Source organism: Suncus etruscus, chromosome 1 (assembly GCF_024139225.1).
Source record: "Suncus etruscus isolate mSunEtr1 chromosome 1, mSunEtr1.pri.cur, whole genome shotgun sequence".
Classification (NCBI taxonomy): domain Eukaryota; kingdom Metazoa; phylum Chordata; class Mammalia; order Eulipotyphla; family Soricidae; genus Suncus; species Suncus etruscus.
In genome coordinates, this window is record NC_064848.1 from 81,463,873 (window position 1) to 81,490,930 (window position 27,058).

A 27,058-nucleotide genomic window follows, 5' to 3' on the forward strand; every position below is an offset into this window, starting at 1 on the left:
TTTTGCAAATTGTTTCTCTAAAAGGATTTTTGTTGTTGTTGTTGTTTTGTTTTGGGGTCACACCCGGTGGTGCTCAGGGGTTACTCCTGCCTGTCTGCTCAGAAATAGCTCCTGGCAGGCCCGGGGGACCATATGGGACACCGGGATTTGAACCAACCACCTTTGGTCCTGGATTGGCTGCTTGCAAGGCAAACACCACTGTGCTATCTCTCGAGGCCCTCTAAAAGGATTTTTACTAGACTACAGCATGACTTGCTTCTGCAGCAAACAAGACAAACTGTCATCTTCCCTAGTGAACAAGAAGTCAGAAAATTTCACTAATGAAAGGACATAAAACAAACAGGAAACCAAAAAGGCACTAGAGCAAAGAATAAGGAATTATAAACTAACTTTAATTACAGCATCAGAAAGAATTTCAAACCGTGTGAACAAATTATATTAGTTTAATTTCTAGCCAATATATAGTCTAATATGACATCACCTTCTATAGATAAAAATATTTGTGATGAAAAATGGGTAGAATAACCCTGTAGGTCACATGGAAGAATACTGCTACAATAGCTTGACATATGTAGAAAATCCATTAATTTATTATTAGTAAGGTGCCACACAGTTTAGAGTAAAAATCGACAGGTAACAGGCTTATAAAGTCATAAATATCCAAATCAACCACAAATAAATATTATCAAGAACACAATTATTAAAAAACAATATAACCCATCAATGTCTATTTTAAAGGCATAGTTTTTACAAAATAATTCTTTTGCAGATAGTCTCCAAAAGGTCTCTGAATACTCCTAGAGCCAGATTGTTCCAGCATTCTCAGTGCACATGTTGGAATAAGGCATGTGGAGAGCGGTGCACAGTCTCCTGGGTGACCAGGGTACTCTGTGATGAACAGTATCATAGGCTCTTGTGACCTGGGCAGAAGTCACAACCACACCACTGCAGTAGCGCAATGACCCTTGATAACCACTGACTCTTCAGAAGAGTGGAACTGAACAGCTATTCTCTTAGCTGCAAATACCCAGCCATGAATATAAAGATATTAGTCAAGCATTGGTATACTTTAAGGGAAAAGAATCCCCCAATGATCAATGATGCACTTGCATATACCATATTTAAAAATCACATGAGCTTACCCACTATTTTCAAGAGAAGCAACTTACACTCATCTGTTAAATATAAAAATGGAGAAGTCCTACTTAAAACCAGATCATTGAATAACTGCGTAAAGAATCTAATTTAAATAGAAAATGTATAGACTGTATCAACATGCCATTTACTCAGCTAACACATGAGTTGTAAATGTCTTAACAGTATAAGAAAGTAACAGTATGTCATCAAACCCAATGATCATACATCAAACACACTCAACAATTCATATAATGTACAATGAAGGAGGCAAGGCTTAATAAAGAATCCAGGAATCTTTTTTACAACCTAAATTACAATGAACTCAAGAGCTGTTTTGCTTGCAATGATGCACAATGATTTTATTTTGAGCTTAAAATATTTAGAAAATCTGAAACAGATATGACCTTAATAGAAATGGCTGTGGTAGATACAGGCATTTATGTTTTCAGCACACACATACACACCTCATCATGTATTTACAAATATATACAACTATACTGAAAATAATCAACTGGTTCACTAAATGTGACCAATACTGTTTAGAGAACAAGGATATTAAATACATTTATATACAACAAAGTAGAACACAGCTCAGTATTCGACCTACTGTGGCAGCTCTCAAATATTTTTCCCCTTATTTACACAGTTCGATGCCATAGTTATATGTGTAGATTTTTTACTTTTTTAAATGGCTAGAAAAAAGCTAATGACAACTCAGATATTATCATTCCCACCATGAAGAACAATTAATCAGTAAGTCATTTTTGCCTGCCAGCACTTAGAGAAAATTGTTGGTTCCCTGGTACTCTTGCTGCCACTTCTTGCCTATAAACTTGAAAAAACTACTAGGATGCTTGGGGAAGCCTTTCTCAGGATATCCATCATCAACTATAATTTATCTTATGAATTTCTGATGTTTACAATTTACCTGTAATAAATTGACCAAACCATATTAAGATGATATGAATCCATGGACTGAGGCTGTTCAACCTGTTATGCCACAAGTTAGGAAGGCTGAAACATGTTGAATATTTATCAAACAACACACAGAATGATTGTGACCTGTGGAAAGTAGATGGAATTTAAATCTCAGCATCAATGAAGTTTTTTAAGAACACAGCCATGCTCAGTGTTTTATGCATTGGGAAGAGAAGGGAATAAAAGAAACAGGCACTGCAGTGGCTGAAAAGTACTCAGTAACTGTCTCTTTACAGAAAAAAAAATTGTCAATTCCAAGCCTAAAGCTAAGAATGAGCAGCAGCTAAAACATCTCACTAGCACAAAACTGTGAAGACAAGCGAGGAACTTTAAAAGCCATCCAGGAGGGAGATTCATCCTTGCATAGTTCCAACTTTCTGATTCTCTCACTGCAAACAGTTAAATGTGGCTCCTGCCTTTCATCTAGTATCATGTTTATAAATTCATCTTTGACACTATAGTAGAGCATAAAAGGGATTAGGGAGGATACCCTGGTTTCAGGCTAGCCGCATTTAAGAATTAACTGAGAAAAATATATTCGGCCAATCATATCTTATCTGCATATCATTATTAATTCATTTGTTTTGGGGCCACAGCTGAAAGTGCTCTGGCCCCTACATATCATTTTAAAAATATTAAAAGAATTAAACTGACCAATAAAGAATCAAAATGTGGGCCCAGAGAAATAGCACAGCAGTGTTTGTCTTGCACGTAGCCGATCCAGGACCTAATGTGGTTGGTTCGAATCCCGGTGTCCCATATGGTCCCCTGTGCCTGCCAGGAGCTATTCCTGAGCAGAGAGCCAGGAGTAACCCCTGAGCACTGCTGGGTGTGGCCCCAAAACAAAACAAAACAAAAGAATCAAAATGTATTTGTTTTGTTTTGGGGCTACACCTGGCAGTTCTCAGTGGTTACTCCTGGCCCTGCACATAGGAATCACTCCTGGCAAGCTCAGGGGACTGACTATATGGGATGCCGGGGATGGAATCCGGGTTGGCTGTATGCAAGGCAAGCACCCTACCTGCTGTACTATTTCTCCATCCCCAGAATCAAAATGTTTTGGGGAAGAAAGTTGATAGTAATACATATGTCTTTTGGGGCCAGAATAGTAGCATAGAGAGTAGGGCACTTGCCTTGCATGTTACTGACCTGGATTCAATCTTCGGTATCCCATATGGTCCCCTGAGCCCAGCAAAAGTGATTCCTGAATGCAGAACTAGGAGTAACCTCTGAACATTACTGAGTGTGCCCCCTTTAAAAGTACCCCTTTCCCCGAATATAAATATAAGTAGCACTATTTTCTATTTATCGTAAACTAAAGGGGCAAAAAAGTAAGTGGATAATTTGAATGTGGATAGTGAGTTCTATTTAATACACTGGTGGTTATTTTTTTTCCCAGGTTGGGGACTATGCTCTGGGTTTATTCTTGGCTCTGTACTCAGGAATGACTTTTAGCAGGGTTTGTGGTGCTGAGGATCAACCCCGGGTTGGATGCATGCAAGGCAAGTACTCTCCACCCACAGTAACACTGCTTTGGGCAGCATTTAATTACATTTTTATGAATGTGCACAAAGGCATGAATGTAAAGAAAATCATAATCTTCTGAGACCTGCCCTTTTATAAAATAAGCACATTGGATTAAGTGGTGTCTAAGGTCCTTGCCAGCAGTAATTTATGTCAAAATTAACCACAATTTCTTCATCTGTAAAATAAAATATCCTTCATGTAGTTGTTGTTTTAAAAATAAGTTAATTCAATGTGCTTAGGACAGCACTAAAGTCACTATTTTTGTTTGTGTTGGGGCCACATCCAGGTATATTCTCAGGCTTTAGTCCTGGCTTTGCACTCAGGAGTGACTCCAGTCAATGTTCAGGGGACCATATGGGATGCTGAGGATTGAACTTGGGTTGGCCCTGTGCAAAGTAAGCGTCTTATCCACTCTCCTGCCTGTCCTTAAAGCACTAAATACATTTAGCTAGTAATTTTAATCTAGGCATTTATAAAAAATGCTGGCTATTTCCCTATAACAAGTTCTATATCAGAAAATAAAATATAGAGACAAATAGAAATCTAATCTCTTTCTTTAGGTTAGAATAGAGAATATAAAGTCTTGGCATCGTTGACATGTCTAAAACAGACATGTTGGGATGTGTCTCAATGCCATTCTTCACCTCTGATGTGTGAATTCATATTTCTGTACACTTACATTTAAAATATCACCTTTGTTTTGCAGAGTTAATAGCACTGTTGGGAATGATATCTCTATGTCCAGAGTTCAGTATTGCCTAGAGAAAGGATTAACATTTGCTCAAAGGTGGAAGAATATAAAACATTAGCCAGTTTGGGAGTGTATAAGAAATACAAACCTTCAGAATAAGACTTAATGTAGAAACATAGTTTTATATATTAATTCATTTCACAGATGTTTGTTTGAGTGCCTGCTAGAATTATTTGTTACAATGAAGAGTAACAAGAATGGTCCCAGACCAGCCAGACCATTCAAGTACAGCGGGATGAATATCATGATGGGCAAGCCCCGTGTGCTACAAGCACCTTTACCAGAGATTTAACCCTTGTCCAGGGCACTGGAGGAAGAAATATATAAGTTATTACTTGAAAGGTAAGTAGGAGTTCAACAAGTACAGGAAGTGGTAATTAAGTGCAGAAAACACCATGTAAGCAGGTCTGCAAAAGTGAGAGGAGTTCAGTCTTACTAGAACACAGCAAGTGAGGAATGACGCCAAATGGTGCCACTAGAAACTATAAAAGTTGGTTTACATTTTACCTGGCTGGCAATAAGAAGGCATTGCTATTTCTACAGCACAGATATGCAAAACTGATCATCAAAGTACAAACAATGGAAGAGTTAATTAGCTTGACTTGCAATGCAAACAGAAGAAAAATAAATCTTTTTCTTGATTCCTTTCCTCACTGAAAATTGTTTTAATGTTTTTTACTCACTTACAGCTGAAATATTTTATGTGTAAAATAGAAAAATATTTGCTTTAATATTTACAACATGGGTGCCTCATGCTCAGTCTCCTCAATACTAAGCCACTTCCCTAGCATAGAAAATGATCCATAAGCAATCTTAAGCTGGACCAGAGATCAGGATTTCAATGCTATTGTAGTTTGCAGGAATCCACAGACTTCAAAACCAGATAACCTGGGGCCTGAGCGGTGACGCTAGCCTAGGTGCTAACTTAGGACAGACCAGGGTTCGATCCCCCAGCGTACCAAATGGACCCCCAAGCCTAGAGTGATTTCTAAGTGCATAGCCTGGAGTAGCCCCTGAGTGTCACTGGGTGTGGCACAAAAACCAAACCAAACCAAACCAACCAACAAACAAAAAACCCCAGATAAACTTAATTTAAATCCTATTCAGATCCATCACTCACTTGGTATCATTTCATTTGTGCCATTCCCCCCTTTCCCAATCCACAGTGAGATGTATCACCATTTCTTCAATGAGCTTGGTAAATCTGCGGTGCCACAGTATCTTGTTTTCATTAGTTTTGTGTAGTTCTTCCAGAAAACTTTGAAAGCTCTCTTCATAGGAGGATATTCATGCCTCACATGAATTCCAAGGATGTCATTAGAAATCCTTACAGCTATTTATTCACAAAGGTGGAGACAGCTTAAAAACAGGGGAGCCGGTCAGATAACTTTCATACTCAATAATGGAAATGCTCCAGCAAACTGCAGCTAGACCCATTAGCTCTTTTCCTTAAAATGGGCAATTAGCACAGACTTGGGAACAAAGGGACATCTGGATTCCTTTGGAGAAAGGAAATGCTTTAAGTCAATGCATTATTACAAATTATGCTGACTGCCAGTCCAATTTACAAAACTGAACGTTTTGAATGGATACACTAGGTGAATTCATTACACTGAATTTCCCATTTTCTAATTAAAAACAACAAAAAGAAAACAAAGAAAATCTTTGAAAAGCTTCTATTCTAAATATTCAAAATGTTATTATCAAAATGCCTTAAACTTTTATTAAGTTGATTTGTCTCCTATAATACTTTTTTTTTCTTTTTCTCTTTATTTTCTTTTTTTTAAGAGACAGGGTCTCGCTATGTTGCCCAGGCTGGAGTGCAGTGGCTATTCACAGGCTCGATCCCACTACTGATCAGCTTTGACCTGCTCCGTTTCCAACTTGGGCCGGTTTGCCACTCCTTAGGCAACCTGGTGGTCCCCCGCTCCGGGGAGGGTCACCATATTGATGCCGAACTTAGTGCGGACACCCGATCGACATAGCGCACTGCAGCCCACAACTCCTGGACTCAAGCGATCCTCCGGCCTCAGCCTCCCGAGTAGCTGGGACTACAGGCCCCCGCCACCACGCCCGGCTATAATACATTTTTAATCTTATTCAAGGCATGTCAACCGCAGCAACACAATTAGATGTGACTACAGGTGAATAATTTATAAAATACAGTGACAGGGGGCTAAGGAGATGATAGTGCAGTGGGTAAGGCACTTGCCTTACATGTGGCCCAAATGGGTCTGATTTTTGACACTGTATATTGTCATCTGTGCCCTACAAGCTTAGGATTGATCCTAAACTGAGAGCCAGGAATAAGCACTAAGCACTGCTGACTGTGGCCCCCAAAATTAATAAATAAATAAAACATAGTAAGAGAAAAAACTAAATTATAACAGCTAAAAACGACAGTTTATAAACTAATGTTGCAAGACTCCAAATCCTAATTGCTAGAATGCCATCTATTTTTATCATTGATATTATTTTATATTTTAAGAAGCACTTATTTTTCTTTTTTCTTTTTTAGTCTTTGGGCCTGGTACCATACCAGGGTATCAGGGATCAAAACAGGATCAATCACATATGAGGCAAGTACCAGAAGTACTATTCACAATTTTATTTCTAATCCTTTCTAGTAGTAAAAATTATTAGTTTCTAACTGGAAAAACTTTTGTTTGTGTTTTTGTTTTTGGGTCACATTCAGTGCTCGGGCTTATTCTCGCTCTGTGATCAAGGTTCACTCTTGGTGTCAGGGACCCACAAATTGTGGAGGGGATGAGATTTAGGTCAGCCAAGTGCAAAGTAAGCACCTTGATTCCTGTTCTCTCTCTTGCCCAACAATTCTGAACAAACATAAAACATTTCCACATCGCTGTAATCTCACCCTTTCTCCTCAGCACTGTATAAACAGCCAAAAGCATTTTTACTTTATAGAAATCTGAAATATTCTTCTGTCTGAAAGGCTGACTATGGACTTAGGGTTATCATACCAAGACCCTCTTTTGAGCTATTTGGAAGACTAAATTTTTATTCTTAAAAAAAATAGTCTTTATACCTAGCTCATTCTTTATCTTGCTATATATCATATTATTTCACTACCTAGCTAAGGCTACATGGCATGTGGGTTATAAATAGATAACCCTCTGGGTCTCAAATTCTGTTCAGTAACATGACAATAATAATTTTTATCAAGCCAACACAGAGACACTATAAGCTCAATTAAAAAACTTTTTTGAAAAACTTTTTTTTTCTAAAACCATGGTGTAATAATCTTTTTCTGGAAAAGCAGCTTGACTACTTTGGCAAAACCAAAATCACGAGTCTTTTTTTTTTTTTTAAATAATGTAAGTTAAAATTATACTACATTGCCTTTTAAAAGTTATGTATACTAAGGACTTTCTACTCCATCTCATTATTTGCTTCACAACTACAATTAAGGGGTTCCCATCAATAAGTAGAAAGTTAGGGCAACAATAAGAAGCAAACAAAATGGAGAGGAGAAGGTCTGATAGGCAGCAGATGGCATGAAAATGTCTTCATACTTGTAAATACTGACAACACGCTCAGAAGTTGGTGGTGAGTCTATATCATGTCGAGTGATAGAACCTTTAATAAAAATAAAAAGGAAAAAAGCAATTAAAAAAAGTACAGATTTACAGTGATATATACAATCAAAATATTAAGTCATAGTCTTGTTGAATATGTAAAGCATGTTTATAAGGATATATAATCAATTATGGGAGTAATTAGAATTCCTGATAAATTATATGCTTAATGAAAAGCATATAAATTAGTTCAATTTATTTATTTATTTAGGGATTTTTTTGGCCACATTTGATGACACTCGGGTTACTCCTGGCTATGTGCTCAAAAATCGCTCCTGGCTTGGGGAACCATATGGGACACCGGGGGATTGAACCGTGGTCCATCCTAGGCTAGCGTGGGCAAGGCAGACACCTTACCGCTTGCACCACTGCTCCAGCCCCTAAACTAGTTCAATTTAATCAAAAACACTGGCTCTCATGAATTCCTATTAGAACAATGCTACTGCAATTCCAGTCTTAAGACTACTTTGTTTTTATATATAAGATCTATTTTTGTGTGTGTGTGTGTGTGTGTGGGGTCACTCCCAGCAATGCTCAGTGATTACTCCTGGCTCAGAGCTCAGAAATTGTTCCTGGTAGGCTCAGGGTATCATATGTAATGCTGAAGATCAAACCTGGCTCTGTCCCAGGTTGGCAGTATGCAAGGCAAATGCCCTGCTGCTGTGCTATCACTCCAGCATAAAGTCTATTTTCATGGTCTATATATAATTTCAAATGATTCATCCCAAACAGCATACTATGTTTTGATTACAAATTTCAAATTTTGTTTTGTTTTGCTTTTTATTTTGGGGGAGTGTCAAACCAAATAGTTCAGGAGTTACCCTGGCTCTGTGCTTAGCACTCTTGGCAAAACATATTCAGTGCTAGAGATCAAACTGGAGTCAGGACATGGAAGAAAAGTGCCTGTACTGTACTATCTCTTCAGAGTTATTGATTTTTTCCCACTCAAATATATATTTTATATACTCATTATCAACAATTCCTGAGAGTCCCTCAGAGCTGGAATGTTTCTTACTATTTTATAGAATGCTAGCATGTCCCAATGGGTTGTGTTTTATGTATGCCTATGAGTCTGTGTGGCAGAGTAGGGTAAAATAGAACAGAAAGGAGGGGCCAGAGTGATATAGCATAGCAGGTAGGGCACTTGCCTTGCATACTGCTGAACAAGTTCAATCCCTGGTATTCCATATGGTGCCCCCCTAAGTCCTTGATTCCTTAAGTGCAGAGCCAGGAATAATCCTGAGCATTTTCAGATATAGCCCCATACAAAAACAAAATAGAACAGAAAGAAGAATGAAGATACCAACAAGTTTTTTGACAGGAAAATCTTTGAACTGGTTACAAAGGAAACAGTGCTGTCTTATATACTGACTGACATTGATTAGAATGAATCATAAAGTGGAAAATAATTTCCCCCTACAGGGCCCAAAGAGATAGCACAGCGGTGTTTGCCTTGCAAGCAGCCGATCCAGGACCAAAGGTGGTTGGTTCAAATCCCGGTGTCCCATATGGTCCCCCGTGCCTGCCAGGAGCTATTTCTGAGCAGACAGCCAGGAGTAACCCCTGAGCACTGTTGGGTGTGGCCCCCAAAAAAATTTCCCCCTACAAATAATCCCTAAGAAAATTGAATTAAGGAGATGAAGGTAGATGTGAATTCAGAAAAGAGAAGAGAAAAGAGAAGAAAAAAAGGAAGAGAACTCAATGTTAGAACTTAAGGAACTGATTGCTAGGGAAGATCTGCTAACGTAGATATACCAATTCCCTATGCCACGGTCCATGCTGGTTCCAGTTTGAATCAAATAAAACTAATCAGATTGCACAAGATTCTTTGTGCAATAGATCCCCCTCACCTCTCCTACGTAATGTCAATCATTCGTCACCTAACACAGACTCCCAGCAACCCATGTGGTCCCTGAAGTCTGCCAGGAGACATTCTTGACCAGAGAACCAGGAGTAAGCCCTGAGCACAGCCAGTTGTAGCAGCCCACCCATTAAAAGGGGGTGGGGAGGGAAGGCTAGACATACCTACCAAGAGGAAGAACCAAACTTCAAATCTAAAGTGTTAGATTTTAAATCCCATTATTTTAAGTAAATTTGAAACTATTTTTATTTTTATTTATTTATTTATTGTTGTTTTGAGGCATACCTAGCAGGTGCTTAGGGCTTACTCTTGGTTCTGCACTTAGGGATCACTTCGGGCAAGCTTGGGGACCTTATGTAGTGACAGGATCAAACTTAGGTCAGCTGCTTTACAGAACAAATAACCTACCTACTGTACTATTACTCTGGCTCTAAAACAATTTAAAAAAATTAATTTTATTTATCCAGGGTGGTGAGATATTATTTATTTAATAAATATCATTTATTTAGGGTACTAAAAGGACTCAAAACAGAAAAGTTCTGTTGTTCTTAATCTGAGAAATATGGCTGGAACAATAGTACAGTGGTAAGGCATTTGCCTTGCACAAGGCCAACACAGGACAGTCTAAAATCCAAAATTCGAATACCAGCATTCCATATGATTCCCCCCCCCACCTGCCAGGAGCAACTTCTGAGCACAGAGCCAGGAGTAACCCCTGAGCTCCGCTGGGTGTGACCCAAAAACCCAAAAAACAAAGCAAAACAAAAAAACACCTGGGAAATAAACACAGGAAAAAGGTATTTCCTCTTTAAAGAGGAAAGAAAAAGATAACATTAAATCATGGATAGCTGATGAATATACAGATAGGGAGAAGCAATTACCAGAAAGAGTTCTCATTATAATTACTGCAAACAACTTTCTTCTTAGTTAAGCCATTAAGCAGATCAGCCAGAGAATATTAAAGACATGGCGTGATTTGATTTTCACTTTCTCTAAACATGATGCGGAATCTTTTCTGCCAAGGACCGTATCTATATTGGTGACATCCTTGGAGGGTTATATAATAAAGGCAGCCAGGTGGGGGAGCCAGGGAGAAGCATGTCAGTCCGTTTACAGACCATGGGTTCCCACCCTTCCCTAAAAGATATCATGATATCATTGATCATTGGTTCTTTGCTGCAGAAATGCCAGTGACTTCTGCCACCCAAAGTGAAGTACTAAAAGGCTAGCATCACCTGAGAGCTGGTGAGAAATACACAATCCTGGGTCACAGACCTACTGGAAACTGCATTTAATTTCATGGCTAGACAATTCCTAGAGACATTAACATGTGAAGATTAATAATGGGCTAGAATTATGGAAAACTTGGTAGATCTGAGATTTTTAGAATAAAATGAGCAGTAATGTCACACTCTGTGTCAGTCTTAGAAGGTTCCAGCAGTCTTTTCCAGATCAGTATTTTTATGTTTTATATCTTAGTATTAAGAGTACTTCCCCAGGAACTGGAGAGATAGCATGGAGGTAAGGCATTTGCCTTACCTCCAGAAGGACAGTGGTTCGAATCCCGGCATCCCATATGATCCCCCTAGCCTGCCAGGAGCGATTTCTGAGTGTAGAACCAGGAGTAACCCCTGAGTGCTGCTGGGCGTGACCCAACCCCCCCCCCCAATAAAAGAGTACTCCCCTGGGGCCAAAGAGAGAGCACAGAGGATATATAGGGTGTTTGCCTTGCATGCAGGAGGACAGTGGTGGTTCGAATCTGGCATCCCATATGGTTCCCTGAGCCTGCCAGGAGCGATTTCTGAGCGTAAAGCCAGGATAACCCCTGAGCGATGCCCGGTGTGACCCCCCCAAACAAACAAACAAACAAAGAGTACTCCCCTGCATTGGGAATGAGACAGATCTAAAATTGAACTTTATGTTTCTGTGTTAAGTTAGAGGATCCTGAATAGATTTTCTTAATCTCTACAAAATGACTATTTAAGGTTACAATAGTGAGGGAACGAAGCCTTCTTTCTTTTTAAAAATTAAACAGAGCCATGTCCCCATATAGAGTGCATACAGAGGTTTCATAAAGCATCAAAGACAGCTTGTCCTACTCCAGCTACACATCTGTATTACTTTGGGGGAGAGGCATTTTGGCATTCAGGGATCACTTCTAGCAGTGATTTGGGGGCCATAAGTGGTGCTGGGATTAAATTGGAGTCATCTGAGCACAAAGCATGCACCTTAATCTCTATGTCTGAGCACAAGACATGCACCTTAATCTCTATGTCTATGTACCATGTCACCAATCCCAATAAACTAATTTTTTAGTCGAATTGTATGGAAGTCCATTCCCATCACCTGAAGAAAGGATTCTTTTTCTTTAATTATTATCCAAAGTACTTATCACTCTCTTGTTCCATAAATAATGACTCTGTTGCTTAATACAGATGCCATGATGTCAGCTTACCTTGAATAGCGGGACCCCAAGCAAAGAGGTAATACCAGCTCAAATGCAGATCGACAATTGTTTCTTCTCTAGGAACATTCACGGGACGTTTAAATCTGCAGGTGACCCGGTTGTTCTCAAAAACTCCTTCTTCATCTCTGGCAGGATTTCTCTGAATTTCCTTTGCCCACTGGCCGACATTATAGAAGTGCTGTATTCGAACCCTGCCATTATCATCATGAACACAGGCCATGACATCATCACCACCCTAGTGCCAATGACAGAGAAAAGTCAAGGTCAATGTCTCGTTCTTTGGCCCTAGTGATAGCACAGTGGGTAGGGCCAACCTGAGGTGAACTCCAGCATCCCATATGGTCTCCTGAATCCACTAGGAGTGATCCCTGAGCATTGCTGAGTGTGGCCCCCCAAAAAAATCTCATCTTCATCCTTTGAAACCTTTCTGATGATTAGGACTTTCTTTCAGAAACAGACATTCTATTACATCCATAATTAAAAATTATGCCACAAAATGTATTTTAAATGTAAGTTTATTTTATATAGTCACTGTGAAATTAATAAGTTATTGGGTTTCAGGCATACAATATTTTGATACCACTCCATTCACCAGTGTCCACTTCTCTACCTAATGCCCCTCTATCTTCATTTACCTTTCACCAGGCTGTTTTTACAAGCGGTACTTTAAAAGAAAATATATAGGACCGCGCGAACGGCCCTAGCCCCCTCCAGCTGGGTTTTCCCCGCCTGCTTCAGGTAGGGAAGCCCCACCCACCCACGCCAACCACACTAACGGCCCCACCCCCAGCCTGGTTTTCCCCGCCTGCTTCAGGTAGGGAAGCCCCGCCCATCCATGCCAACAGTGCAAATATAGTCTAACATAACATATAGGTCTAGCCAGCTCAGACCTAACACCCAAATTTCTTAAATAATTAAGAGCCCATAAAATTGGAAGCAAAATACCAAACAAACCAGAAATACCTATATCAAATAAGGCAGGTGGCAAAAGCACGCTCTAATTAAAAGGCCCTGCAAACCAGGCAACACCAAGAATTGCAAAGAAATATGGGTAAATCAAGGAAGACCCTAACATCTGGAGATATGGAAGGAAACACAAACAAGTTTACAAGTCCATCAAAATGAACAGATCCAAGAGATGAAGATCTGAAAACAACCATGAAAAAAGAAATGCAAATCATGGTAAATAAAATGAAAGAAGCACTAGCCAACGAGTACAAGAAAACCATAGATGAAAAAATCAACCAACTAAGAGAAGAACTGCTGCAGAATATGAGAAATTCCATACAAACGAAATTTAAGGAAATAATAAATAATGTAAAAAGCTATACGAGTAGAATCTCACAGTTGGAAAAGCATATAGAACAACTCGAAGAAAAACTGCAATCAAAAACCGTCCAGGAAACCAACAAGGATATAAAAGGCAAAGCACTGGAAGAGAAAGTCCAGTACTTAATAAACAAAGACAAAAGAAATAATCTAAGAATTGTAGGTATACCAGAAGGGGAGGAAACAGGGAAAGGGGAAGAACAAGTGGCCAGGGAAATAATAGCAGAAAATTTTCCAACCCTCTGGAAAGAAACCTCAATGCAATTCCAGGAAGTAAAAAGAGTCCCTAATAAAATAGACCCTAATAAGCCAACACCAAGACACATAGTAATCCAAATGGCAAAAAAACAAAGAGAAAGATGAACTCTTAAAAGCCATAAGGGAGAAAAAAACCTCAAGTACAAAGGAAGGGACATAAGAATCAAACCAGATCTCCCATTTGAAACAATTCAAGCAAGAAGACAGTGGAATGGCATATTTAAACGACTGAATGAAAGAAATTTCCAACCAAGGGTCCAATACCCAGCAAAACTCTCATTCATATGGGAAGGAAGACTAAAACATTCTCAAATAAAAATGATCTAGCAATATTTGCACAAACAAAATCAATTTTAAATGACCTACTCAGAGACAATTTACACAATCCAAATCCCCGATTCTAACAGCAACAACAACCCTACACAACACAACTACACAACAACCCTCTCTGTCAATAATTTCCCTAAATGTTAATGGTCTAAATTCTCCCATTAAAAGACATATACTAGAGAACTGGATTAGAAAACATAAACCGGACTTCTGCTGCTTGCAAGAAACACATCTACTAATGCAGGACAGGCACGGACTTAGAATAAAATGATGGAAATCAATTATTCAGGCCAATGGAAAACAAAAAAGAGCAGGGACGGCCATCCTAATAACAAAACAAATTGCATTCAACCTCAAGAAAGTGATCAGAGACAAGGAAGGTCACTACATACTGATCAGGGGAACAATAGATCAAGAAGTACTAACCCTGGTAAATATTTATGCACCTAATGTAGACTCAGCAAAATATGTGAGGCAATTATTCACAAACCTGGAGAAACACATGAAGGGAAATGTGATAGTAGTAGGGGATCTCAATACTCCACTATCACCACTGGATAGATCCAGCAGGCAGAAAAATAGCAAAGTCATAAGAGCCCTAAATGAAAAATTAGAAGATCTAGGGCTAGTAGACTTATATAGGGCCTTCCACCCCCAAAAAGCAGAATACACATTCTTCTCAAGCCCACATGGAACCTTCTCCAGAATAGACCATGCCATAGGATATAAATCTAACTTATATAAAACCACAAGTGTAAGGATCATCAGAAGCACCCTATCAGATCACTATGCAACAGAGGTCAAAATTGATTGTAAGAAGAAACAATGGAGAAAATCAAACACCTGGAGATTAAACAACATGCTACTCAACAACAGTTGGATCAAAGAGCAACTCAAGGAAGAAATAAAAAGATTCCTTGAGACAAACGATAATCAAGAGACAACTTGTCAAAACTTGTGGGACACAGTGAAAGCAGTAATTAGGGAGAAACTCATAGCAATACAGGCTTATGTCAGAAAAGAGGAAAATAACAAAATCAACAATTTAAAGGATCACCTTAAGGAACTGGAACAACTGCAGCAAAGAAATCCAACCACAACGAGAAGTCAAGAAATAATAAAAACCAGAGCAGAAATGAACAACATAGAAACCAAGAAAACAATACAAAAAATCAATGAGTCCAGGAGTTGGTTTTTTAAAAAAATAAACAAGATAGACAAATCACTGGCAAGACTCACCAAAAAAAAGAGGGAAATCACCCAAATTAATAGGATCACCAATGAAAGGGGAGAGATTACAACAGAACCCCAAGAAATACAACATATCATGAGATCATATTATGAACAACTATACTCAGTTAGGCTAGAGAACCCAGCAGAAATCGACAGATTCTTGAAAAAATACCAGCTACCAAGACTGGAATCCAAAGATCTAGAAAATCTAAACAGGCCAATCACTTCAGAGGAAATCGAAGATGTAATTAAGAAACTCCCTAAGAACAAAAGTCCAGGTCCAGATGGTTTTACAGGTGAATTCTATAAAACATTCCGAGAAGACTTATTACCATTGATCCACAGGCTCTTCCAAACCATAGAAAAAACAGAAACCCTCCCCAACTCCTTTTATGAGGCTAATATCACACTTATTCCCAAAGACGGCAAGGACAGCACCAAGAAAGAAAACTACAGACCAATCTCCCTAATGAACATAGATGCAAAAATTCTCAACAAAATTTTAGCAAACCGAATCCAGCACTACATCAGAAAGATTATACACCATGACCAAGTGGGTTTCATCCCAGGGATGCAAGGTTGGTTCAACATATGTAAATCAATCAACATTATACACCACATCAACAACAAGAAAAACAAAAACCACATGATCATATCAATCGATGTAGAGAAGGCGTTTGACAAAATTCAACACCCATTCATGTTGAAAACACTCAGCAAAATAGGGTTAGAAGGTACCTTTCTCAAGATAGTTACAGCTATCTATGAAAAGCCTACAGCTGGGCCCGGAGAGACAGCACATCGGCTTAGCAGCTGATCCAGGACCAAAGGTGGTTGGTTCAAATCCCAGTGTCCCATATGGTCCCCCGTGCCTGCCAGGAGCTATTTCTGAGCAGACAGCCAGGAGTAACCCCTGAGCACCGCCGGGTGTGGCCCAAAAACCAAAAAAAAAAAAAAATTCCATTTAAAATAATAACAAAAAACATTAAATACCTAGGGATCAACCTTACAAGGGAAGTGAAGGACTTATACCAGGAAAACTTCAAAACACTTCAGAAAGAAATTGAAGAGGATCTAAGGAAATGGAAGAACATCCCATGCTCATGGGTAGGTAGAATCAATATAGTCAAAATGACCATCCTACCCAAACTCCTATATAGATTTAATGCAATCCCCATCCAAATTCAGACATCATTCTTTAAAGACTTAGAACAATCAATCATAAAATTCATCTGGAACCACAAAAGACCCAGGATAGCCAAACACATACTAAAAAACAAGAAGCTGGGTGACATCTCGCTACCTAACCTTAAGCTATACTATAAAGCCATAGTGATCAAAATGGCATGATACTGGTACAAAGACAGAGCCTCAGACCAGTGGGTTAGAACATAATTTCCAGACATAAGCCTCCAGACATATAGTCAACTAATATTTGACAAAAGAGCCAAGAACTTGAAATGGTACAAAGAAAGTCTTTTCAACAAATGGTATCGGTACAACTGGAAAACCACCTGTAAGAAATTGAAAATTGACTCATACCTCACCCCATATACAAAAGTCAACTCAAAATGGATCAAAGACCTCGAAATCAGACCTGAAACCATAAAATTTATTGAGAAAAAAATAGGTGGAACACTCGAAGACCTATATATGAAAAAAATCTTTGATGATAGATTGCCAATGGCAAGAACTTTAGCATCAAACATAAACAAATGGGACTACACCAAACTAAAAAGCTTCTGCATGGCAAAAGAAACCATACTCAACACAAGAATACAGGTAACTGAATGGGAAAAAGTCTTTGCACTCAACATGTCCGATAAAGGGCTGATATCCAGAATATACAAAGCACTCAGAAAGATGAGCTCCACAAAACCAAATAAAGCCATAGAAAAATGAGGAGATGAAATGAAAAGACACTTCACCGAAGAAGACTGAAAGATGGCCAACAAACACATGAAAACATGTTCACCTTCACTCATCATTAGGGAAATCCAAATCAAGACAACAATGAGGTACCACCTTACACCAGTCAGGGTGGCTCACATCAAAAATAATGGAAACAATCTCTGTTGGCGGGTTTGTGGTATGAAAGGCACTCTCATCCACTGCTGGTAGGAATGCTCCCTAGTCCAACCCCTATGGAGAACAGTCTGGAGAGTGCTCAAGGAACTCAGAATTGAGCTGCCATTTGACCCAGAAATTGCTCTCCTGCATATCTACCCCCAAGCCGGAAGGACATTCATCTCAAAATATGTGTGCACCCCACTATTTATCACAGCACTCAGTATAATAGCCAAGTCTTGGAACCAACATCGATGCCCAACAACAGATGAGTGGATCATTAAGATGTGGTATCTATACACAATGGAATACTACATGGCAGTAAGAAATGATTCAATCACAGACTTTGCAGCAACATGGATAGACCTAGAACATATTATGTTAAACGAAGTCAGAAGATGAAAGATAAACACAGAATGATAGCACTATTCTGAAGCACCTAGAAACTACACCATATATACAACTAATATTCAAAGATCAAATAACAGGACTTAACAGGGTAGAAACTCTAAACACTGTAATACCACACAGATACTGGGCAGAAGTGCCCAAAACACATGAAAGAGGAATATCATAAACTCTTGACCACACATTAAACCATAAAGAAACCAGCAACTGCAGAAACAGCAGCATAGAGTGAACAGGTATGTAATCAGCCTGTTACTGCAAAGGCTCATAATAATCTCTTAGGGATCTTATACAAGGTTACGGGAAATCACTGACTACAATCGAAGTATTTCAAAATAATAGGTGTTAATGCCTTAAGCTTAATATATTTAAACTAACCTCTCAGTTTTTCTGTCCACAGGCGTTCTTGGATACAAAGGATGGACAACCTAAGATGGCATCTCAGAGTTAAGCCACACAAGATGCCATACCCAGGTTGCATTACAAAATTGTCTGGACAAAAATTTTTAACACACCCTTTATCTCTTGGGCATACCTTCTTTTAGGACCTGAAGCATGTGACCAGCCAGACCACCAAAGCAGCAACGGTGACCTGCAGACTTATACTACGGGCCCTACTCATCGAACATATTCAAGCAAAATGACATGGCCCTGCTCTTTTCACCTCTCTTCTCACTACTCCCTCTTCCTTTTTTTTTCTTCTTCCCTATTTAATCTTATTTTACCCTTTCTTCCTTTCTGCCCCTTCCAAATACTCTCCCCTATATCCCTTCCAGGAATCCAACTACCCCTTCACCCCTCAATCCCATCCAGATTTTCCAACTTATTAAAACTCTTCACCCTCAGTTCTTAATCTATTAGGCATCAAGACTGACCTCCTACCCCAACGAACCAGTACCCAGCACCCGAGCGAAGGGACATCCACTCAAACCCACACCTCGTCCCCGACAGGAAAAGGCAACCAACATCCCTACTGACTCATGCTGTGTGGCTCTCCCTACCAACTTATCCTAATGTGGACTGTTGCTGGATACCGGACTTAGCCCTAAAAGGACTCCCAATGTGAGAACTTTACATAAGACCCCCCCTCAAATCTTTTACCAATCTCAGGAAGGGCAGGGTGTGTGATGAAAAGGTGCCTGGGAACCCACACCCCACAAGAAAATCTCAAAAGGCAATGGGGAAACCTATACTTCCATCATAAGTAAAAGACCTGTATAACACTACCTCTTTATTTTTTATTTCATTTTACTTAAGATCATTTTTCACTATACATATGTGAGCAAATATATATTTTTTATTTCTATTTTTATGTTTTTTGGGTGTGTGACTTGTTTCTCTGTTCTTTTCACCCCCAAATGCACCGGCAATATAATGAAGCACCATTTCTCTCTGCAAAAGCACACTAAAAAAGGGGAAATCGCATGCACATAAACAAGATCTTATCTACTAGGGATAAGAACTCATACTTATTTACAATACAGGGGAATCTCCCACCTTTAAAATATGTCATGTGGATCCATCTTAGATGCCAGAAGTCCAGACTTGAATCCTGAACCCCAGATATAGAATCGACACAGTTCTTCACAACAGCTACAGGAACCAAAGCCCATCTGGGACACCCTGAATACTACTTGATCTCCAACAGGAGCCAGTTCTAATATGATATCCTGACAATGAGGAAATTGGGAACAAATGGACATAAGAACAGGTTATTCTACCTTACCAACTAATGATAAAACAAAATCAGAAGACTTACCACACTATGGGCTGTGAAAAAGCCAAGAACATGATCTACAGATGACTGGCTGATAGAACCATGACCGGGCAGTATGTATTCTGGGACCAACAAGAAAGCCCTAGTCTAGGGTTTGGTCTACGACTTGCATAACAATCATGACCTCCAATTCCAGAGTCCTGACTGAGGCAATTGCAACTGAACGGGTCTTCTGGAAACATAACGAAAGACGATACCCCAAGATCCGTCTGAGTTTCAGCGCAAGGGCTAAGACCACTAACCACAGAAGACAGATTAAAATGACATCGAGGAAACAGAACTTCTAAAATCACAAAGAAAGTCTTCATCATAAATTCCACTCCTTGACCTGTGCACAGACTGAGACCTCTAGATTTAGAGGTCTGTTTTTAACATCCAGATCGGAGCAGAAGTCTTCCATACGGCACAAAAACACCAAGGGGAGAGTAAATGAATGTGAAGGAGTCTATAGATAATCCCATGACAATATATTCCAAGGGTAGAGAAACCCTGTATCTCTTAGGCCAAGGGTATTCCTGTTTCGGATGACCCCAATATTTACTGTGCCTATGGGGGGGGGAGACAAAAAACACTAAATAATCCTTCTTTTTCTTTCTTTTTTTTTAATTTTATTTTAATTTTTTTATTTTTTTATCTAGTTTTTGTCGATTTCTTTGTTTTGGGGTAGATATTGAAGTAGTTGTCCATTTTTAATTATATATTTATTTTTTCTTTCTCCTTTTCTCTTCTTCCTCTTTGCACCTTGTCATATTTCCTATCTCAAGACCATGGCAACTATGTGGTGCATATTTTTATTGCTGCAGTGCTCACTGGATATCTTATTTGATTCCTCTTTTTGAACTGTTGTGGTGTTTCACCTTCTTCTTTTCCCCTTCGTCCCTCAAACCAAGGATGAGAGCCTCTAGAATAACTCTGTTCATAGTCGGTGTAGTCGATTTTTACCCCATTATATTACCTTTCTCTTCCTCAAACAAAACCACATAACTTGAACTTTCTAGTCCCACCTCCCAATTAGAGGGGGCAGTAATGGAGGCACCAAGACCAAACAGTTATAAGACCACTAAGTAATAAACTAGACACAGAATGGACCACACATTCTAGCACCCCCTGGGGGGGGGGGGGAGAGTGGAGGATATGGGAGGCAGGATGGGAGCGGTTGTGGGAGAACAATTCGGTGGTGGGAACTCCCCTGATTATGTACCTGGAATATTACTGTGAACGATATGTAAGCCACTATAATTAAAATTAAAAGTATATTAAAAAAAGAAAATACATATATACATGTAAATTTTTGCACTGTGATTTACAGTGCTGTTGCTGATAGGGTTTCATGCATAAAACTTTATTGTCTTTCAGCAAAACCTCCTCCATTTAAAAGATTTAAGTAAGTGATTAAATTTAGATTCAGAATAGCTGATATATCAAATGATTCACAAAATGGTGTTTGGAGAGGACTGCATTGTCAGCTCTATTTCTTTTTTTGTTTTGTTTTGTTTTTTGGGCCACATCCAGTGATACTCAGGGGTTACTCATGGCTATGCGCTCAGAAATCACTCCTGGCTCGGGGGACAATATGGGATACCAGGGATCAAATCTAGGTCCGTCCTGGGTCACCGCATGCAAGGCAAACATCTGACCACTGCTCAGCTCTATTTCTACTAGAATAATTAAACTAATGTAATCATAAAGAAACAATCTGACAAACCCAAACTGAAGTTCATTTCTATGAAAACAAAAACCCCAGTCTGTGGTCTTCAAAGAGAAAAGAAAAAAGCTATTTCCTAAAATAAGGAATACTAAAGATAAAAATACATGACAATGAACAGTATTCCTAGGCAAAATCCTATGTCAAAAACCAAATTCTTAGAAAGGACAATACTAAAACAATTGGTGACATTTGAAAAGGAACAGTGTATTTGATAATGTTTTCAATGTTAAACTTCCCAAATTTAATAAACCATATAGTAAGAGAATATCACTGATGTTGAGAGAATTGCTTAAATACTTAGGTTAGGCCTGGAGTATAGTGGGTAAGATGCTTGCCTTGAATACAGCTGACCTGGTTCAATCTATAGCATTGGTTTTCTGCGTGTAAGTCCTGTGTAAGCCCAAATCCCCAGCTTCCCAAAATTAATTTGTGCTTAATCTGTCCTCTTGGCAAAACAGAAGAAAAAACATATCTTTTTTTGTGTTTTTGTTTTTGTTTTTGGGCCACACCCGGCGGTGCTCAGGGGTTACTCCTGGCTGTCTGCTCAGAACTAGCTCCTGGCAGGCACGGGGGACCATATGGGACACCAAGATTTGAACCAATCACCTTTGGTCCTGGATCGGCTGCTTGCAAGGCAAACGCCGCTGTGCTATCTCTCCGGGCCCAGAAAAAACATATTTTTAAAGATCTTTAGAGAAGCCAGAGAGATAGTACACAGATAAAGGCATTTGCCTTGTGTGTGGTCAAGCCTGGTTCCATCCCTGCACCATATACATCAGCCTCCTGAAAAACAGAGCCAGGAATAATCCTTGAGCAAAGAAAGGAAGGAAGGAAGGGAAGGAGGGAGGCAGGGAAGAAGGAGAGAGAAAAGAGAAAGAAAGGAAGAAAGAAGAGCCTTTAAATATGGACTATAGCAAAATGTCTGATATAAGTTTGAATGTTCTTTACTCACTCATCTGTGCCTCTATTTTTAATACCCACATAAATAATAGCAAATATATTCCAGGACAGGGCAGAGTCAGTCACTCACTATATTAACCAGCCTTTGAATCTGGCTCAAACATGCTATTGAGTAGAAGAGAGCTCCATCTCTGCACTGTCTCACTGGTTGAACTATTGCCTCATGGCCTCTACGGAGGCAGGCAGAAGCTCACTCTCTGGGAACAAGTCTCTGCAGCACCGATTTCCTACCACCCAGCTACAATACCAAGCCTCTCAGCACTACCTTCAAAACATGTCCAAAATTTGGGTACTTTTCCCCTCTCCCAATGTGGTAACCCTGGTCAAAGGTACTGAGGTACTGTGATGGTTCTAGAACAGGGGTGGCGAACAAACGGCTCTTGAGCCACATGCGGCTCCCAGCCAAAATGAATGTGGCTCTTTGCCTCTTATCATTATTTTGTATCCTGTGGCTCTTTGCCAAGTTTGGATTTTATTCTGCTGCTTCTGAGGAGGGGCCAATGAGGAGAGATCTCCGAGCGCGGAGTCCCGCCCCCAGGCTGCGTCATCCGGGCTCTCATCCCTCGGAAATAACTGCATGGGCCAGCGAGCAGGGGACCCATGTGTCACATGTTGGGTCACATCTGGCCATGAGTTCTTAGTGTGGAGGACGCAGCACACCCTCACCATCCTTGCAGGATTTTAACCCTCACTCAAAATGGCAAAATGCAATAGGTGTTTAATATATTATTGTTAAAAGTATATGCTTTAGTGTGAGTGTTTGTCTGTTTTGGCAGGTCACTGCGTGGTGTGGCTCTCTGACTCTCACAGTTTAAAATTTTGGCTCTTTGTGTCGAACTTGTTCACCACTCCTGTTCTAGAAGCAAAATGGGGGAGAATGTGGTAGAGGTACAGAGAGAAGCTAGGCAAGGGATGGATTGTTGCCTGGATTCTAATACCTGGCCATGATCCTGATATTCTTGCCCATGGGGTTGTGTGAGAACAAACTGGTGGACCCAATTCCTGACAACCCATGAGTAGCAAAAATAGAGGCTCACATCTCTTCGAAGGCTTCTTGGTAGGGGATGGGGAGGAATAAGATTTATATTGTACTTCTCGCCCCTCATTCCAGACTTGGCTGCAACCGCTTTGTGCAATGGTGTGGTAGCAGATGTGACCCAAGCAACGGATTTGAAATAAATAAGCTTGGCTAGTTCTTGTTATTCTGCCATGAAAAGAACATATTCCAGTAGATGCTGGTCTCAGAATGATTATAAGAAAGCAAAACCCAGCTGAGCTCCAGGCCAACACATATGCACACAAATGAGTAAGAAATAAATGTTGATTATTAAAAAGCCACATAGCTTCAGAAGCCTTTTTAGAGCATTGCTCTAAAATGCCTATTAAATACACGAGTTAGGAAATATGCATAAAACCAATCTCCTCTGTTTATGCTGGTTAAAGCAATCTCTCTCCTCTCTCTGTCTGTCTATCTCTGTCTCTCTTTGTCTCTGTCTGTCTGTCTCTCCCCTCCCTCCCTCCCTTTGGCTTTTTAATCACACCTGGTTATGCTCAGGGATCATTTCATGTGGATTTGGGGCAACTATATGCAGGGCCAGAGATTGAACCTGGAGGTAGCTGTGTGCCAAGCAAGTACCTTGCCTGCTGTATAATCTCTCTGGTCTAGTTTGTATTTGTCAAACTTGTGACGAGAAATTTTATTTTTCTGTTTTGTTTTGTTCTTTGGGGGATCACATCCGGCAGTGCTCAGGGGTTACTCCTGGCTCTGTGCTCAGAAATCGCTCCTGGCAGGCTCGGGGGACAGTATAGGATACTGGGAATTGAACCCGAGTCTGTCCCAAGTTGGCTACATGCAAGGCGAATGCTCTACCACTGAGCTATCACTCCGGCCCCACAGAGAGAAACTTTAAATAAATAAAATATTTATATTGCTTTGATTGATTCCTCTACTTAGCTTCCTGCAAAAGAGTGTGGGAAAGAGCACAGCTGTGGGGCATTTGCCTTGCATGCGGCCGACCTGGGAGGGACCTGGTTTAGTTCCTGGCATCCCATATGGACCCCCAACCTGCCAGGGATGATTCTTGAGTACAGAGCCAGGAGAAATCCCTGAGTACTGCCAGGTGTGGCCCAGACACCAATCAACCAATCAATCAATAAAGTTTCAAATAAAAGAGTGAGGGAGATTCAAAAATCAGCACTTCACATTTCAGAGTAGCACAGTTGCCCAGAGAAACATGGCCAAGCCCAGCCTCTAAAATCAAAAGCACCACAACAAAACTAAAGAGAAAAATCAGTTTTTATAGGTATTTGCCTCTTACCATTTTCTTGTCAGAAGAGAATCCAACAGCTACCCAACCATCTGTGTCTGCACTGAGCTCAAATTCCACATCAGCCCCTATCATTCGGTAGCTAAGGAAGTAGTCACAGGTCTCGGCATTACAGCCCGGTTTGCCATATCTATGAGACAAATCCAACCACATTATTGCTTCTTCACATGCTTATAAATATAATTAATTACTATATAATTAATCATATAATTATTTGTTTACATTCATATTTATAATTATGTATCTTACTTATATGTTTACATAATTTATATGTAACATTTATATGATTCATATATAATATAAATATACACATAAACATATTATTTATATAAATATAAATTACATAATTATTTTTAAATTATATAACATAATATTGCATAATAAAATATGATATAACATGATATAATATGATATAATGTAATGATATAATATGATATATTGATATATATGTAATCAATATAATAAGCATGCCCTGTATTCAGAGCATCTATGTCTTTTTTTGGGGGGGAGGGGAATCTATGTCAAGAAATACTATAAGCAGGGCCAGAGAGAAAGCACAGCAATAGGGCATTTGCCTTGAATTCAGCCGACCTGGGAGGGACCCAGTTCGACTCCTGGCATCCCATATAGTCCCCCAGCATGCCAGGGGCAATTTCTGAGTATAGAGCCAGGAGGAACCCGAGTGCCACTGGGTGTGGCCCCAAAACCAATCAATCAGTCAATCAATGAATAAAGTTTTAAAAACAAAAGAAATACTATAAGCAAGTTAGAACTTTGCTACCTGGAAATTCAAAAACACCTTCTTCCTGACTTTACCCAGTCAGGAAGGAATTTGGAAAAATAATTGGGTCCACTTAAACTACAGTTAAAAACTGGGGTCCAGGGCTGCAGCAATAGCACAATGGTAGGGCATTTGCCTTGTATGCAGCAGATCCGTGACAGACCTGGATTCAATTCCTAGCATCCCATATGGTCCCCCGAGCCTGCCAGGAGTGATTTCTAAGTGCAGAGCCCTGAGCACTACTACTAAAAACCCAAAAAAAGGAGTCCAGAGATGATGGGGAGAGACTTGTTCAAGATTGCCAAAGCAGAGTGTATTAGTAGCTGTGACAGAACTTGACTCTGGGTCTTCAAATTTGCAGGCAGTATTCTCCATATCCTATCAGTTCCTCAATGCCACTATTTTATCCCTTTTAGTGGGAAAAAGTCTCAAGGTAAATCAATTAAATTGGTTTTTTAATTAAATGTATACCAATTTGTTGATGTTTTGGAACCACATCTGGAAGTGCTTAATAAGGCTTACTCCTGGTTCTGTGCCCAGTAATCACCTGTAGCAATGCTCAGGGGATCCTATGGGGTGCTGAGGATGTAACCCAGTTGCTCACATGCAAGGTATGAATGCCTTACCCACTATAGCATTACTCTGTCCCTATACCAATTCCTTTTACTAATGTTCATGTAATTAAACTAGCATTTACATATTAATTAAAATTAGCTATAAAACCAGGAATAGGGTATCCTCACTGCATTTAAGTGATGGATACTGTGTTCCTTCTGAAAATAAATCTCTCTCTCATGGTGTGTCTATACTGTGCAGGGTATTTTGATTAAGCATGATATCACAGCCAAACAAAACTCAATTTTTATCTGTCAGCACAGCTGCGAAACCCTCATTTGTATAATGTACCTCATCTGGTTTACACTGAGCATGTCTATAAGCATTTGTTTTTTTGTTTTTTTGTTTTTTTTTTTTGGTTTTTGGGCCACACCCAGCGGTGCTCAGGGGTTACTCCTGCCGTCTGCTCAGAAATATCTCCTGGAAGGCATGGGGGACCATATGGGACACCGGGATTCGAACCAACCACCTTAGGTCCTGGATCGGCTGCTTGCAAGGCAAACACCGCTGTGCTATCTCTCCGGGCCCAGCATTTGTTTTTCAAATTTGTCTTTACTCATTGGGAAGTTCCTTTACTCTGCGCTAATGTGATTACCAAGTAGACACTAGGACCAAATTGTTACCACAGTGGCAGGATGTTTGCCTTGCACGCAGCCAATCTGGAACTGACCCGGGTTTAATCCCTGACATCCCATATGCTCCTACGAGCCTGCCAGGAGCAATTTGTGAGTGCAGAGCCAGAAGTAACCCCTGAGAGTCACCAGCTGTGGCCCAACTCCCCCAAAATCTAGATAATAAAGCACAGAGCAGTATAAAGTGATTATCCAGATAATGGGATTACGTATATATGAATCTTATAAAGGAGCATCATTGAATTAAAAAACAAACTTTGACTTTTTTATTTTTGGTCAAAGATTTCTGAACCCTAAAAATAATGGGCAAACTCTG

General features: G+C 39.7%; 1 protein-coding gene across 1 annotated transcript in view; it reads right to left on the reverse strand.

Annotated features, from left to right (window-relative positions):
* Positions 1 to 7,093: 7,093 nt before the first annotated feature.
* Positions 7,094 to 27,058, reverse strand: part of FRRS1L (ferric chelate reductase 1 like) — a 32,078-nt gene continuing 12,113 nt past the window's right edge. Inside the window, exons 4-6 of the mRNA XM_049774315.1 lie at positions 24,706 to 24,844; positions 12,306 to 12,552; positions 7,094 to 7,990 (exon numbers count right to left, since the gene is read on the reverse strand). Of these exons, the coding sequence (XP_049630272.1) occupies positions 7,818 to 7,990; positions 12,306 to 12,552; positions 24,706 to 24,844 (559 nt within the window). The 3' untranslated portion in view covers positions 7,094 to 7,817. The remainder of the gene's footprint in view (positions 7,991 to 12,305; positions 12,553 to 24,705; positions 24,845 to 27,058) is intronic.